At 34.1% G+C, this 17,862-nt stretch overlaps 1 protein-coding gene across 5 annotated transcripts in view; it reads left to right on the top strand.

Annotated features, from left to right (window-relative positions):
* Trpm (transient receptor potential cation channel, subfamily M) overlaps nucleotides 1–17,127 on the top strand; it is a 42,582-nt gene extending 25,455 nt beyond the window's left edge. For 4 of the 5 annotated variants that reach the window (XM_071723935.1, XM_071723932.1, XM_071723933.1 and 1 more), the window contains 7 exons: nucleotides 1,341–1,508; nucleotides 2,217–2,276; nucleotides 5,251–5,460; nucleotides 5,620–5,968; nucleotides 6,149–6,294; nucleotides 6,410–7,000; nucleotides 7,461–17,127. In XM_071723935.1, coding sequence (XP_071580036.1) covers nucleotides 1,341–1,508; nucleotides 2,217–2,276; nucleotides 5,251–5,460; nucleotides 5,620–5,968; nucleotides 6,149–6,294; nucleotides 6,410–7,000; nucleotides 7,461–8,777 — 2,841 coding nt within the window. In that variant the 3' untranslated portion in view covers nucleotides 8,778–17,127. The remainder of the gene's footprint in view (nucleotides 1–1,340; nucleotides 1,509–2,216; nucleotides 2,277–5,250; nucleotides 5,461–5,619; nucleotides 5,969–6,148; nucleotides 6,295–6,409; nucleotides 7,001–7,460) is intronic. The other variant, XM_071723934.1, reaches the window with a different exon arrangement.
* The last annotated feature ends 735 nt before the right edge of the window (nucleotides 17,128–17,862 follow it).

Genomic DNA, 17,862 nt, shown 5'->3' with positions numbered 1-17,862 from the left:
TTTCTGGTGTATCTAAAAATGTTTCATCGGTACTGAAATATGGTTCTTAATACCATATGTAGGGGAGACCGGGGCTAAAACGTCTACGGGGTAAATACGTCTAATCAAATATCTCGGAACCTGTATATTGTGCGAACTCGCTATTAACATTGTAAACGCTGCTTATAGTACCCATGTGACCAACGGAGTTTCGGCAGGTTACCTGCCGTGTTATGATTTTTACGAGGGCAAACGTGTTTTCGAAAGGTAAAAGTTACATTTTCTGCGCGTGGAAATTTTGTAATATCTGCAATAATATTTGCTCTCCAAATCTCGAGGTACGTGATTATAAAGAGTAAAGCCCGGTGTCCACGATGCTAGAACTGTGTCCAAGTTTCGGTTTAAGCCTTGAACTGCTACTTTTCTGTAAGAGCTGCAAGTTGATTGGCTTAAATCGAAACTTGGACACAGTTCTTGCATCGTGGACACCGGGCTTTATGCATGCTGAACACGAATCCAGTGTAGTTTTTTCATTATCGTTGATGTCTAATATTTCGTGGGCGATCAAACCTGAAACTTGTGTTTGGGGCTAATCGGTCAGTAAGCAGTCCGGGTGCATTTCCAAGGCATTTTCGGGCTCACTGCATATGGAATATGGATGAGACGGGAATTACAACCGTTCAGACACCGAATAGAGTCATCGGACGTCGAGGAGTGAAACAAGTCGGGCGAGTGACTTCTGCGGAAAGAGGAACCCTCGTAATTATTTTTTAATAATGTTTCGCATAAAAATTTTAAATAAATTTTTATATTTTTCTCTTAAAAAACAATTATTGCATGTATCCTATTATTTTTTAGGATTAGATGTACGTATATGTATTGAAAATGCAGTGCAGACTGTTATACCCCGGCATTTTTGAGATTTCAATTTTTCCACCGTTGTCGTTTTTGCTCTATACCGGTTAAACAAAGCGACGTAGACAAAAATTTCCTATATAAATTTTGTAGCTAAAGGTTCACTCTTTACAGTGGTATACCACATTTAACTACAATTATTTATTTTGTTGTTAAAAATCGGCACCGAAAAAAAACGGACTGTTTAGCCCCGGTCTCCCCTACGCACCAAATTTGAATAAAATAGCTCTAAACGTTTTCCAGATTTTCGAAATTTTCATATTCTTTCTCTCAACTTTGACACCCTGTATTTTGAAAACGAAGCAGTTTAGGACACATGTTTATAGGGCCTTTTCTTCTTAAAATAAGCCAAGGAATATCCCCTTCAAGTTTGTGTACTTAGGTACTTAGGAAACACCTTGTATATTTAACATTTATAATATGCATATATTTAAATGTATTTTTAGGTGATTTTGGGGTTATTTTGCCCTCTATATATAACGCGATTGGAATTCAAAAGCAGAGAAGAATTACAACTAATGCCCCAAACACAGGAAGAGCATCTGATTGCTTTGGAAGATGAGAAGGAAGATAGCGATTCTGAACACAGTGTTCCAACAGGACCAGATGTCGAGGTAATTATTTTGCATCTTAGAAATGGCAGTATTATGATAAATACTTGTTAAAGAGTTCTAGATATTCTTAGTTATGTGTCCTAATACGTAATATTTTCTATGAAAAAAATTGCAGTAATTTACTAAGATTACAATAAAATTATGTGAAAGTTATACTAATCATATAAAAACGCTGTAAAACAATATAATTTGATATATCTACTGTATTGTTGATTGAGATTATGCAAATCCTAAATGTACCGGGTGCAAGACATTAACAAATTTTCGTTTTGAAAGCTTGTGTAACTAACAAGTGTAAAATATGGTTGCTTGCCTTAAGAGGAAAGTTTTCGTTCCAAAATTGTATATATGTGAATATATATACAACACATGTATAGTTTCTAAATGATATTTATTTAGACAGCACCTAGTCCAGTATTAATGCATAGTCCCTCCTACATATCTTATATCTTAGGCTTGTATCTTTTATTTTAATAGAATTATACATTATTTCATCCTTATGATTGAAACAATATAATCTTGCCTTTGGTTTTTTCTTTTGCTTACTTTGTAATATTTGCGCCATTAATATGTTGCACCATAATTGCTGGATTAAGGGATGTATTTTTAATACATACAACTTTAAAGATTAATTGCTCTTTCTCTTAAGGGTATATTGAACTACTTGTAACATATAGACTGTAGGTACGCGTATTAATTATTTTTTAGACACGTCTGCGCAGGAGCCTGAGCATACGCAACAAATCCAGCAGCCAACAAGGCGTTAAGGTATATCTATATTGACCTGAACGCAGCGATCCTCTAACAATAATCACAATCTTTGGTGCACTTTGAAGCTACTTTTTATTTATCTGTTTTTAGTTCTTATCAGGGCACGTATTATAGAATTTTTTGGAATGGATTTTGATCGTAATTATTCCGTAGAAAACATAATAGAAATCTAGGAAATAACTAAACAATTAATATTCAAATGTCAAATAAGGAGCTCTGAGAGCCAACGCAAGATTTTAGTGCTTTTTCTTATCTCTATTTCTTCGTCTTAAACATTACAAATGTTTAGATCTAACATTGGATCATCTTCAGTGTTACAGCAAGTCAGCATTCCCCGTTAATTTCCATCCATATTATTGTCAGTATTGATTTGATGTATTCCGCATTTCAACTCATGTCGTCTCTTGTCGCCATAATTTAAGATGTTTTTTTTTGTATTATAACTCGTGTTACAACGTCGTCCAAAATTCGTGAGTTGGTTGATACGATATTGATACAATCCGGAGGCACAATGATTGTGACAATAATATGGATGGAAATTAACGGGGAATGCTGACTTGCTGTAACACTGAAAATGATCCAATGTTAGGATCGAAATGTTTGTAATGTTTAAGACGAAGAAATAGAGATAAGAAAAAGCACTAATATCTTGCGTTGGCTCTCAGAGTTCCTTATTTGACATTTGAATTTTAATCTTCTGAGCCATTATATTCGGTTTGTTTTTAAACAATTAATTCCGATCGGAATCTATTCTAAAAAGTTCCATAATACATACCCAATTGTATTTCACAATCGCAGTAGTTGTTTCTCATGTATATTCCAACATTTATCTTACAATGGATAAGACAGTGAAATGTATTTCTTCAAGAAAGTTTTTAGTTTATTATAATCATTATTGTAATGCATTACACATGATGAATTGATCAAACAGTTGATTAAACATATGAGTTAAACTTGTGAATTATCTTAATACTAAAAAAAATTAATTTTTTAATAACTATTTATATATTTATTACAAATATAACTTTTACAACTCAGACATAATTATATATGCTTTACACAATTATATATATTTTAAACCAAGTAAGTAACATTTGCTTCGCCAGAGAATAATTAACACAATTATGAATTTTTAATTGACTATATACTGGCAATGATTATAATCGTGGCAACGATTATAATCGTCGTGACGAATCGTCACCGCGTTTCGACCAAGGATTCCTGGTCATTTAAATTGATGTAATTTTAGATGCTTATAATATAAGCGTCTTAATTAAATAATTAAATTCATTGCGAAAAATATTACCTCAGCCAGGGTTCGAACCTGGAACCTCCCTCATTCCGTGCGGGCGTCGTACCAATTCGACCACCGAGGCATGTGGTAATATTCATCGCAATAACAATGTATTAAGATGACAAACAATATAAGATGGAACACCGCTTTTCAGTCAAAGGTGTATATTCAAACCAAATATTTGGCAAACCGGGCTCGTGCGACGACCGGCCCGCGAGGACCGGCCGCCTAGTAGTGTGTCACATTGTTTTAAGCCTTTCGACTCACGAGACTCCTAGAGATATCATTGCCACCTTTGACTAGAGAGGATACGGCCTTAGAGGCGTTCAGGCATAATCCCACGGATGGTAGCTTCGCACCACCGGCCGCTCGACCGAGTGCGTGAACCAAATGTCCGAACCTGCGGTTCCTCTCGTACTGAGCAGGATTACTATCGCAATGACTGGTCATCAGTAGGGTAAAACTAACCTGTCTCACGACGGTCTAATATTTCAAACCAAATATTTGGTTTGAATATACACCTTTGACTGAAAAGCGGTGTTCCATCTTATATTGTTTGTCATCTTAATACATTGTTATTGCGATGAATATTACCACATGCCTCGGTGGTCGAATTGGTACGACGCCCGCACGGAATGAGGGAGGTTCCAGGTTCGAACCCTGGCTGAGGTAATATTTTTCGCAATGAATTTAATTATTTAATTAAGACGCTTATATTATAAGCATCTAAAATTACATCAATTTAAATGACCAGGAATCCTTGGTCGAAACGCGGTGACGATTCGTCACGACGATTATAATCGTTGCCAGTATATAGTTAATTAAAAATTCTTAATTGTGTTACATACATTTTATTTGTTAATATCTAAAATTTGTTAATATTTGTTTTTAAATAATTTAAAAATTTAGCACGATTTGAGAAATTTTAGAGTAATTCTTTATCACAACAATATAGTCTAATATCCTTGTTCAATGCACTAAAGAAAACAATTTTTCTGGCGTGTATACATAGTATATTATCTTTGCAAAAATTTTAATCTTAATTTTTTTTGTACAAACAACTTTTTATGTAAAAAATATACTATTAGGTTATACATACTATGTTATGAATTATATTTATATAATCCATAAAAATATATTATAGTTGATTATACTATAATATATTTTTTGAAAATTGATTATGTAATTTTCCAATTTCTTATTGTTGTTTGAGAGAGGTAGTCTTTTTTTATTTTTATTTGCTATAACAAATTAGTCAAGTATACAAGTATATATAATTTGAGATGTAAAGATTTGCTTATTGACAAATTAAATCCTCGTTTTTTGCTTATTAATATCAATGTAAATTTTTAGGACAAATGTTAATTTCATGTCTTATAAAATGTGTAAATGTTACTCGTCTTATAAACATTTGATAATTACTATCTTGTCTAAGCAACTTTATTTATAATTTATATATCTCTATTACATGTCATGCTACTTTTTCGTGAATAATCGTTATATCAAACTGAATTAAATTTCCTTCTTTCTTTTCATTAGACATTTCAAGTTTGATATCAATTTGATATCCATTTAACCATGCATTGAGAAACTTATCAAATTTTATGTATGTAATGTCTTTTCCAGTATATGAACAATTTACTCGAATATTTGTAAATTATTTATGTTTTTCTATAGGCTTTGATTAGCAATGAACACAGCACGATAATCAAGGAGACGATTGTCCAAGAGAATGGGAAAGTACTAACGGATATTGATGAAGGGATACATCGCGCTTATGGTCTTCGATCTGAATATTACGATAATAAAACAACCAGACCGTTAAAATTGAGGAAGAAATTATACGAGTTCTATACCGCTCCAATAACAAAATTTTGGGCAAACGCTGTAAGTAGAAACATTTATACATCTTAATACTCATGTATGAAATTATATGTATTTATCTGTGTAGATATTTATATTTATGTTCATTATATATAAACAGTTATAACAAATATTACGGTTATAACAAAACGTAATGCGATAAAAATATTCCTTTTTTTGTAGATAGCCTACATTATTTTCCTACTTTTTTTCTCGTATTGCATTTTGGTGCATATGGACGATCATCCGTCGATAGCCGAAATATACGCGATCGCATATATCTGTACTCTCGGATGTGAAAAAGTACGCGAGATAGCAACCTCGGAACCTGCGACGCTCTCGCACAAGTTCAGCGTGTGGGCATGGAACATGTGGAACCCCTGCGATGCCGCTGCTATTATATTTTTCCAAATTGGATTAGCATTGCGTTTACGACATTCGACTTTAGATGTAGGTCGCGTCATATACTGTGTTGATTGCATCTACTGGTACTTACGAATACTCAACATCCTTGGTGTCAATAAATATTTTGGTACGTTTAAAATATTAAATTAAAACTCAATCTTGCTTGCTTTTTCACAAAGCTATAAATAAATTTGCACATTGACTGTATATAGTCAACGTTCAAATAATTAAATATGACAAAACACATTTTTTTACATAATCTAATTATTTCATAGCTATGTAATACTCGATAATTTATATTTTATAGGTCCTCTGGTGACAATGATGGGAAAGATGGTGAAAAATATGATATATATTGTGGTGCTTTTGCTAGTTGTGCTCATGAGTTACGGTGTAGCTAGACAAGCTATATTGAATCCCAATTCTGAACCAAAATGGCGCATAGTACGAGACGTACGTATACATTTTCTATTTGAGATACATTTCTAAAAAGAAAATCTGTACATACATTTTTTTAATTACATATCATTATTATACATACATATAATTATTATACTTTTTTTGGCAGATATTTATGGAGCCATACTTTATGCTATATGGAGAAGTGTACGCGGATAATATAGATCCTGATTGCGGGGATGAGCCGGGAATGATGCAGTGTCTTCCAGGTCGTTGGATCGCACCTGCTGCAATGTCCGTGTATCTTTTAGTTGCCAATATTTTGCTGATAAATCTGTTAATTGCGGTATTTAACAATATTTTCAATGAGGTAAATGCTATAGCTCATCAAGTCTGGATGTTTCAACGGTTTACCGTCGTTATGGAATATGAACAGAAACCAGTGTTGCCGCCGCCGCTTATAGCGATTTGCCACGTATATTTACTGCTGAGATATTTTCTGAAGCACATTACGCAAGGTAAAAGCGGCACCGGCGAGACCTGTGACAATGGGCTGAAATTGTTCCTGGAGGCTGACGACATGGAACGACTGTACGACTTCGAGGAGGATTGCGTTGAGGGTTATTTCCGTGAACAGGAACTCAAACTGCAAATGTCCACGGAGGAGCGCGTGAAAATTACAACAGATCGAGTAGAGAATATGCATCAGAAGATAGAGGATATCGATAAAAAAGAGAGCAATCAGAACGCGTCTCTTCAGGTATATAACTTCTTGTATAATAAATAGATTTTATTACACACTTTAGATATTTTCTCTCTTGTAGAGTACCGAAAGAAAATCCAATCTTTTAAGAATATGTATAGTACTCATTAGAAGAAGCGAAAAATATTTAATTAATATAGAAAAATTAACCATGTCAAAGACAGAAACAATATTTAGTTTTGATAACATGGATAATTACATTTTTCATACCGGAAACTCGCAAAATGTTTTCGATAATCGCAAATACTTTTCGATAATCTTACTTTAATATTTTTATTATACATATATAACGAGGGTAAAATGCGAAGATACTAACAAGTAATCTGTATTACCAAAACCAAGAATCGATTAAACATTTTAATTTTCTTGGCGAATATTATACGTCTCTAGAGTCTTGGACCTTTTTTTTTACTCTTCTTGCTACATTCTGTATACAAAATCATTTTCATATTTACAGGCCGTCGAATTTCGTATCCGCAAATTGGAGGAACTAAGTCAACAAACTTTAGCACATCTTGGGGTGATTCATCGTTTCATGGCGACGTACATGCCGAATGAAGAACTAGCCGGTTTAGACGCGTTTGATAACATTCGGCAGCGTCGGGTATCAGAGCGATCGGAGGCTCTATCCGAGGCGGATTCTCACACGCAGTTGCCGACGATCGCGCGGCGCAAGAGGCTCCTGCGATCTCTCACCGATGCTACTTTCCTGAATGTCGGCCACCCGATAGATGACATTCTCAAGACGTCCGAGACCATGACTTCCCGTGAAAATCTCAGCAGACACGATTCTTCCGTAAGTGTAGACGCTCACGTCGGTCAGGATGATGTCAAGACAATTACCAGCTTTGAAACGGAAGGTAGTAAAGACGTCGTTGAAGGTGAAACGGTTGGCAAGAAGGGTATACCGTTCGAGAGAGGAATCAGCCGGGACACCAGCAGAGAAGTGAGCAGAGAGATGAGCAGAGAAATCAGTATCGAGGCTACCAGCAGAGAAGTTAGCAGGGAGACCAGCAGGGAGGCTAGCAAAGAGGCCAGCAGCGAGAATCCGCCCTCAGATACCAGGCAGGACTCGACAGAACGTACGCTCAGGCAAGATTCCACGGAACGTGGTACATTCAGGCAAAATAGCAGAACTCGATCGGAATCGGACGATTTTATGCTGCTTCCTCCGCCCGGTATCCAGAGGGCCGTGACTTGGGCGGAGCCTCGTGTGGCCGTGATCCCGTCATCCGTCACCTCGGCTGGGAGTGGACAGAGATCGATTCTGCTGACAATGCGCGCCGAGTATACCAGTATCACGGATGAGCTCGAAAGTTATTGCGGCTTGTTAAGCCCACCGAGAACGCCGCCGCTCTCACCGCCGCCGTCGCGAATGCACAACATGTCGGACATATCGAATCCCGAGATGGCATGGCAGATCGAGAACGAACACCTGCGCGACGCGGAGGAATGCGATTATCAACAGATGGAGGATCTAATTCAGCGACGTTACCGCGGCCACGATGATGACGAGGACGATGGGCCGTCGAACGCACACGCGGATGAGGCTAGTGGTATCGCGTGCTTCTTCAACGTGTCCAGCGACCACCGCCAGCTGCGTCGCGCCTCCGCGATCGAGGAGGACCCTCGTCGGCCAACGCCAACAATCAGCGTCACCCGTGAGATCGAGCAAACGCTCGCGCGACCGCCGATCTGCGACCCGGAGGCGACCGACCCGAGCGACAAGAATCTGAGCACCGTACCTGCCCCCGCTTCCGAAACTATGTGTTAAAGTAAAAACCAAAAGGAAAAGTATGTATTGTGTTCGCAGAACGCTCGAAAATTAGTTTGTGATTCATACAGTAATCCTTATCGGATTACTAGCTTTACGATTATCTTTTTATCACTCGGTTTTATTATTGTAATTCTTTGTGTTTTTGGATTGATTGTTTTATTGTTTTTTGAATGAGTGTTTTATCGTCAACAATGCATAAAATTTTGAATGTTTTTAACGTTGCAAGCATAAACTATCTCTATTTCCAAGCTTATCAAAGGCCCAGTCAACATTTTCTTTAATGTAATTGCTTCTCAGTTCTCATACTTGTTCTAATGAAGCAGATACATGGTCACGTTGGTACGTGATAAATAGTACAGTAATAGAGGAACAGCGCAAGAGGAAAATGTTAGAAAGAAGCGACTCTAAGCTAGAGTAAAAAAAGTATAGAATAGAGGATTTTGGAACAGAGGAAATTTATTGCAATAATAAATAATTATAATTTTTAACGACCACCTTGTGGCATGCCAAGCTACATATGATCGTAAAAAAATTAAGTTTTCTGCGATTTTTAATTTGGAGGAATTTATTTTTGGAACTACACGCTCACAAATATGCAAATGTGCGAAACAATTTTGCAGGCATGGCCTAAATAACAAATTTTTTAGTGAAAACTAAATATATAATTATATAGTTTATCGTGAATTATCGTGTAATAGCGTGTATTTTTATCGACTTTTATATTAGGTATATTATTGCGTCAGTGCTTTTAATCTTCTACATTCTATGGCAATGTGTGACACAGATTTGTCGTCGTAATTTATCATAGAGCACGCATTTTAATGCACTATTATTTTATATCTATAGCATGTAAGAAGCACATTGAATTTTGAATTTCTTTTGTCCATTAAGATTGTCCATGTTTTTGAATTATCTGGTACATCGAATTATATGAAAGTCGTATTTCAGAAAGAAAAAGTTACGTTGCTTCTACTTGTGTCCGTCACTTTTAATGCATTCTGTGCGTTCAGAATCCTTCCATTTGGTAGATTGGCATGTAACTGCGATTTTATACGCATACATTTATTTACGGTATATATTATTATAAAATGGATATCAACAACGCGTTTTTTGTAACGCGTCATATTACGCATAAGTACTCGAGCACCTAGCAAACGAATCGCATCTTACTATATTTCACGCATGCATGGTTCAGATATATAATATTGATTCAATTTGTAAAAATTTACCGCGGATAATTCGGGTTGGAGTACAGCCTCATCAGAATTGATTCCAGATGTAAATACGTTAACGTGAGTCGCAAGATTGTAGCTTTATTATCCTTACTGCCGGATACTTTGCTCGCGATAATTTTTCGAGATGTATTTAGAGCCTTACACGTAACGCACTTTCAGCTGCGTCAAACTCCATGGACCATTCGAAAGCGAACCATATCACGCAGATATGTTCTTAATGAACTAAGCCAGTCTGCGTTAGTACAATTGCAACTATTTAAAAATAAAACTTTGATATATACACTTGTATCTAAAAAGCCTAAATGTGTATAGAGAAATATATTGTGTATTAGTTGTTTAAAAAATCGGGAAGAAAACGGCGAATTTAGACGTGTTTAACAAACGTTACTTAAATGTTAATGTAACTTTAACGTTACTTGATTTAAATGATAATTATTGTAACGATTGATTGATATTGTAACATTTAAGTAACATTTGTTAAACACATTTAAATTCGCCATTTTCTTCTCGAGTTTTTAAACAATAATACACAATATAACAAATTATATATATATATAAATTTTTTATATAAATATGTATGTATAAATATACATATATGTATGTATATATATATATATATATATATATATATATATATACACATAGGGGAGACCGGGGCCTAACCGTCAGTTTTTTTTCGGTGCCGATTTTTAACAAGAAAATAAATAATTTTAGTTAAATGTGGTATACCACTGTAAAGAGTGAACCTTTAGCTACAAAATTTATATAGGAAATTTTTATCTACGTCGCTTTGTTTAACCGGTATAGAGCAAAAACGACAACGGTGGAAAAATTGAAATCTCAAAAATGCCGGGGTTTAACCGTCACACTGCATTTTCAATACATATACGTACATCTAATCCTGAAAAATGATAGGATACATCTTAATAATTGTTTTTTAAGAGAAAAATATAAAAATTTATTTAAAATTTTTATGCGAAACATTATTAAAAAATAGTTACGAGGGTTCCTCTTTCCGCAGAAGTCACTCGCCCGACTTGTTTCACTCCTCGACGTCCGATGACTCTATTCGGTGTCTGAACGGTTGTAATTCCCGTTTCATCCATATTCCATATGCAGTGAGCCTGGAAATGCCCGGAAATGCCTTGGAAATGCACCCGGACTGCTTACTGACGGATTAACCCCAAACACAAGTTTCAGGTTTGATCGCCCACGAAATATTAGACATCAACGATAATGAAAAAACTACACTGGATTCGTGTTCAGCATGCATTACTCTTTATAATCACGTACCTCGAGATTTGGAGAGCAAATATTATTGCAGATATTACAAAATTTTCACGCGCAGAAAATGTAACTTTCACCTTCCGAAAACACATTTGCCCTCGTAAAAATCATAACACGGCAGGTAACCTGCCGAAACTCCGTTGGTCACATGGGTACCATAAGCAGCGTTTACAATGTTAATAGCGAGTTCGCACAATATACAGGTTCCGAGATATTTGATTTGACGGTTCAACCCCGGCGACGGTTAGGCCCCGGTCTCCCCTACATATATGTATATTTATATGTACACACATATATATATATATATATATATATACATATATATATACATATAGATATGTATATTTATACATACGTATTTATATAAAAAATTTATATATATATATATATAATTTGTTATATTGTGTATTATTGTTTAAAAACTCGAGAAGAAAATTATATATATATATATATATATATATAATTTTTTGTCATCAAGAAATGACTATGAATAACGTCTTAAATTAATTCTTGCTGCGCAAGTCGAAATAGAAAGCGTCACATACAGCAGACAAATATTACTTCTCTATACAGATTTGCAATGAAAACGATGTTAGCAGAAATGTTTGTAAGTCCGTGATAAAGGTTTAATTTAATTATAATTATATTTATTATTTAAAATTTATTTTTTCAGAAACTATCTTATAATTAACAGAATAATAAATTTCTTTCGCCAGTATAGAATAACAATTACAGTAATTTAAATCGACCTATGTTCATATCGGAAAGACGTTATATGTTGCAAGTCACGGTCGATTTAAATTACTTTAATTATCTTATAATTAGTTATATCTATGTATAATGTGTGTGTATATACAGAGTGTCTGACAATAAGTATAACACCGCTCGTGGGTGATATATGATACTAATATTGCATAATATTGGGCTATTTTTTGCTGCTGAATCGCGCGGATGCATATTGATTCGTAGACCTGAATACAAATTAATAATAATTTGTTACTAATTATTGAAAAAATCGCAAAATGTTAGAAGATTTTTCTATTCAGTTTAACCCGCTTTACATACCCATGAGCAGTGTTACATCAACTATCAGACATCCTCTGTGCGTGTGTAGGGGAGACCGGGGCTAAAAGGTCAACGGGGTTGAAGCGTCAAATCAAATATCTCGGAACCTGTATATTGTGTGAACTCGCTATTAACATTGTAAACGCTGCTTATGGTACCCATCTGACCAACGGAGTTTCGACAGGTTACCTGCCGTATTATGATTTTTACGAGGGCAAACGTGTTTTCGGAAGGTGAAAGTTACATTTTCTGCGCGTGGAAATTTTGTAATATCTGCAATAATATTTGCTCTCCAAATCTCGAGGTACGTGATTATAAAGAGTAATGCATGCTGAACACGAATCCAGTGTAGTTTTTTCATTATCGTTGATGTCTAATATTTCGTGGGCGATCAAACCTGAAACTTGTGTTTGGGGCTAATCGGTCAGTAAGCAGTCCAGATGCATTTCCAAGGCATTTCCAGGCTCATTGCATATGGAATATGGATGAGACGGGAATTATAACCGTTCAGACACCGAATAGAGTCATCGGACGTCGAGGAGTGAAACAAGTCGGGCGAGTGACTTCTGCGGAAAGAGGAACTCTCGTAACTATTTTTTAATAATGTTTTGCATAAAAATTTTAAATAAATTTTTATATTTTTCTCTTAAAAAACAATTATTAAAATGTATCCTATCATTTTTCAGGATTAGATGTACGTATATGTATTGAAAATGCAGTGTGACGTTTAAACCCCGGCATTTTTGAGATCTCAATTTTTCCACCGTTGTCGTTTTTGCTTTATACCGGTTAAACAAAGCGACGTAGACAAAAATTTTCTATATAAATTTTGTAGCTAAAGGTTCACTCTTTACAGTGGTATACCACATTTAACTAAAATTATTTATTTTGTTGTTAAAAATCGGCACCGAAAAAAAACTGACCTTTTAGCCCCGGTCTCCCCTATATATATTTTTTTATTTAAAACACTTATAAATATATATATATATTTATAGACATAAACAACATAAATATTGAAAACTTTACAAGACGTAGATCGTCAATATTATGAAGAGCATAATTAATAAATATCTGAAGACAAATACGTAGCAAAAGAATCGAAATAAATCGTCAAATTTATATAAATTTTCAAAGGATTAATGAATATTTGTAAATAGAAGTAATAAGTTTATTCTATTATCTTTTCTTTGAATAATTCAGAATCTATAGGTAATCCGAGAACTGCGATGTAAATATAATTTTGCATACTTAAGATTTTTACATGTTTTTTTTTCTAATTTTAGTGTACTTTAACATTTTAAACGGTTTAAAAGAAATAAGATATTTTTGAATATTTGAATAAAGTAAAAAATATTTATGAATATCTCCATCATTCTCAATATTGAATTTAATAAAGTGATCGACTCAATTATTTTGCAAGTAATACATGTAATGTCGATTTTGAATCTAGTAGTATCTCTTTACAATTCGATCCGAGCCTGGTGCTTCTTTAAAAAATGAAGTATTTTGACCTTATCATAAATATTTTAAATTATTATATCGATATAAAGAATCAAAAGCAATATACATTTGTAAGATACGTAATCGACGGGAAATATTATCTTTATTCTGAATAATTATTATTAAATTAATTACACAATAATTATATATTTTAGTTATACAGTTATATGTATATATATATATATATATATATATATATATATATATATATAATAGTTAATAGTTATATATAGTTATATATTTTACACATAATCGAGACAATATTACTGTGGATATAGATTTGATTATGTTTTCGCTTTTAATCGTGCTCTGGATATATTTGTATATACAATCATCGCATTGTTCAATAAGATGAGCGTTATTGCTTAGAAATAAATTTGTATTTGTAGAAAAAAATTTTAATGCGTTTAATAAATGTATTATATAAAAAAACATGTACACGGACGCGCTCGTGTACATACACATTATAAATACACACACGGCGAATCATTTTTGCTCAATCTTATTTTCGTGTACATGATGTATGTAAAAGTTTTACGATATCAACAGTACATATTTACAATATAATAGCTGATTGAAGTTTGGAACGTTCCTGGTGTGATTTTTTTAAAAATAATTGTCCCATTTTCTCTTTGACACAGAGGTAGTCAGACACGAAATACATTGGAGACCGATCCGATACACCCTGCGGAAGACACCCTTACACTAAAAAAAAAACCACTTTAAATATTCTTGCTACGCTGAAATGAGACAAAGAAGAAATGGGACAAATCTCATTTTCAGCATAGCAAGAATATTTAAAGTCCGAGGTACACTGAGAAAAAAAATCGTTGATTCAAAGAAATATTATTTGATTCAACTAAATGCAGCGGTCACGGGCTGTCAAGCTAACATTTGTTAATTCAACAAATATTATATAAAATAAAATAAAATATTTCTTGATATTACTCACGTATATTTGATTTAAATATATTAATATTTACATTAAACAAATCACACCAACTAAACGAGTTTAGTCAAATTAACAACATTTTTTTCTCAGTGTAGGTTTTTTGAGTATAATGATGTCTTCCGTGGGGTATCGGAGCGGTCTCTTATGTATTTCGTGTGTGGCATTCAGAGGTTGCTCTGTGCCAAAGGAGAAATGGGACAAATTATTTTCAGTGTAGCCAGAATATTTAAAGTGGTCCGGGGGTAGGTTTTTTTTAGTGTAAGGGTGTCTTCCGCAGGATGTATAGGATCGGTCTCTTACGTATTTCGTGTCTGACACTCAGAAGTACCTCTATGCCAAAGAAGAAATGGGACAAATCATTTTCAACGTAGCAAGAATATTTAAAGTGTTCCGGGGGTAGATTTTTTGAGTGTAAGGGAGTCTTCCACAGGATGTATCGGCTCGGTCTTATATGTATTTCGTTTGACACTTGGATGTACTTCTGTGCCAAAAGGAGAAATGGGACCAATTATTTAAAAAAAACCGCTCCAGGAACGTTTTAAATTTCAACGAGCTAATGTAATTACACACATATACGTACACGGCATATACTACGTTTACGCGAGCGTTACTTCTGTAGTAACTTACGATATATCACTCGTTTACGCGGAGTAAATTATCGCAAGTTACTACAAAATCCCGTTTACGCGAAGGAAAATCCCGTTTACGCGAAGGAATTATCGTAAGTTACTACAAAAGTAACGCTCGCGTAAACGTAGTAATATATAAATATACAAATTTTTAATCATATTCGTGGAATGTCAAATAATAATGATAATAATACTAGTGTAATACAGCAACAATAATAATAGCAAATGTACTTATGCGTATGTTCTTACATGTACATACATATGTATATACAACGCACGTACGATGTATATACTTACGTTTGTACTTTACTGCATAGATATTAATTGTGTGTTTCTATCAGTATTTTTGATGTGTATATTTAATTACGTTCATCTTTTCTCAAACATTTTGTGTAAAATTTAAATGCTAGTCATAGTGAGTACCATAAATTAAATATTAAAAAAGCGCATTAACCATATCACAATTGTAACAAATTGTCTCGAGTCTCGCAAAGTATACTTAACTTTAATGGCGAATACAAGTGGTAGAAATCAAACGAGCATTACGACTAAGTAAACCAGGTATCATATACCTTTTATTGTCAGAATCTTCCGTCTAAATATCGGCAATTATTTCGCAATGCCTGTTTCAGAAATGCATGCGTCTACGAATCTACATGCGCTGTTTTGTCGATTGTAAAAACGTGAATATAAAAAATACCAACGAATCAGGCACGAAGTATAAGAAATAGCATATAATTATATCTGTAAATCGATCAATACTATACTATCAAATTGTTTCTTAGCGCGTTATCATCACGTAAATTGTATATCAACGTTACTGAGAACGTTACTCGTGTTTTATTAGCTAATATTCATTAAACATTCAATAATCCGTGTTTATCACACTAAAACGAGGAAGAAATCAGCAGAAATAATTTTGGCGTGCTTTAAAAAATAAGCACATTTAGATATTTCAGCTATTACTCGATATACAGTATATGATACTGTATATATTGTATGATGTTACACTTGTTATTGACAACCAATTATAATAACGCAACCAGTTTAAGTGATCGAACAGAATTGTTGATTGCGATATTTCAGATCGAGTATGCTATGTAATTGCCCACCATCCGTGCAGTTAATGATCGTAAAATATGTGCCTTCTCGTCGTACTGTCTGTTTTTTTACAATATACGAAACACATATATGTATCCAATTTTATTATATTGAATTCCAGATGTTGATTCTCTGCAACTCTCAGGGCCACTTCGACCAAGCTCCGATTAACTTAATCATTGATTAGTCCATTGAAAATGACCAATCGCATTTTCAATGGACTAATCAACGATTAAGTTAATCGGAGTTTGGTCGAAGTGGCCCTTAGCGCACACAAAGCGCATCACTGTACAGTTAGGTCTCGAATTCTAACTGTAATTTTTCCTCACAGCGTTTCTCGTCGTTTGTAGTTAATATTATGTACTCTTTTTCTTCCTTGTGTGCGAAGCGCTCGCTTAGCATATACGTCTAAGAAAATTCAAGTTTCTTCAACTCATCTTCTTTTCGCTTTATATTCGGTAGATGTCATCGATAATTATTATAAAAATTGTAATCACTGCGTCTTATATGCGACGTTGTACTTCGACATGAAAATGAATTTATCCAAAGAAATATATAATACATGTATTATTTCAGAACTGAGTTTTATAATCTCCAACATTGTATAACATTATTACAATAATTTAATCATAGTATCGTAATAATTTATATTGCAGTATATATATCTTTTAGAAACAATTATGATTCAAGTTATAAAACGCATGACGTGATGTATGGCTCAATCTACTGATATTCTATATATTCGAATCAATTTAAATTATTAATGTTTGCACGTTTAATCGATTATCAGGCGTGGTTTTGGCATGGGTACCTAAGATACCTAATGTGCGTTTTACGTGCGGCATATTTCAACGATTCAGAATCGCTACGAATACAATTCTATTCCGCAGAATTTCTGTAAACGTTGTGATAGACATTTTACAATTAGTGCTTAATATTATACAATTGCCGTGCAATCGCCGCAATATTATATCAATATGACAAAGTATCGTTTTAAATCCAAGAATCTAAGAACTCTATTGGCGTATCGAAAATCGCAAAAATTACGTGACATTTCAGTTTGGAAAAGTATTTTTTATAATCTCACAGCTAGTCTCGATTGGCAAAACGAGCATGGCCGACGTAAGCATCCTACAGAAAGGTATATAATTTCTTGCGAGTTCTTCGTAATTTCTCTTCTATTCTAGAACTATAACTTTATCAAAAGTATTTCCTTTGCAGAATAATGTGGTTCACAATTCATATCATAGCTATAATTGGTATGCTATTTATGATGGTGGATTTCACAATGACATACAAGAGAAGTCCGACAG

This window comes from Temnothorax nylanderi, unplaced genomic scaffold (genome assembly GCF_030848795.1).
Source record: "Temnothorax nylanderi isolate EJ_2023f unplaced genomic scaffold, tnyl_v1.0 TNYL_tig0667_pilon, whole genome shotgun sequence".
Taxonomy (NCBI): domain Eukaryota; kingdom Metazoa; phylum Arthropoda; class Insecta; order Hymenoptera; family Formicidae; genus Temnothorax; species Temnothorax nylanderi.
The sequence above is the reverse complement of the archived record's forward strand: the minus strand, read 5'-3'. Positions and strand labels throughout refer to the sequence as shown.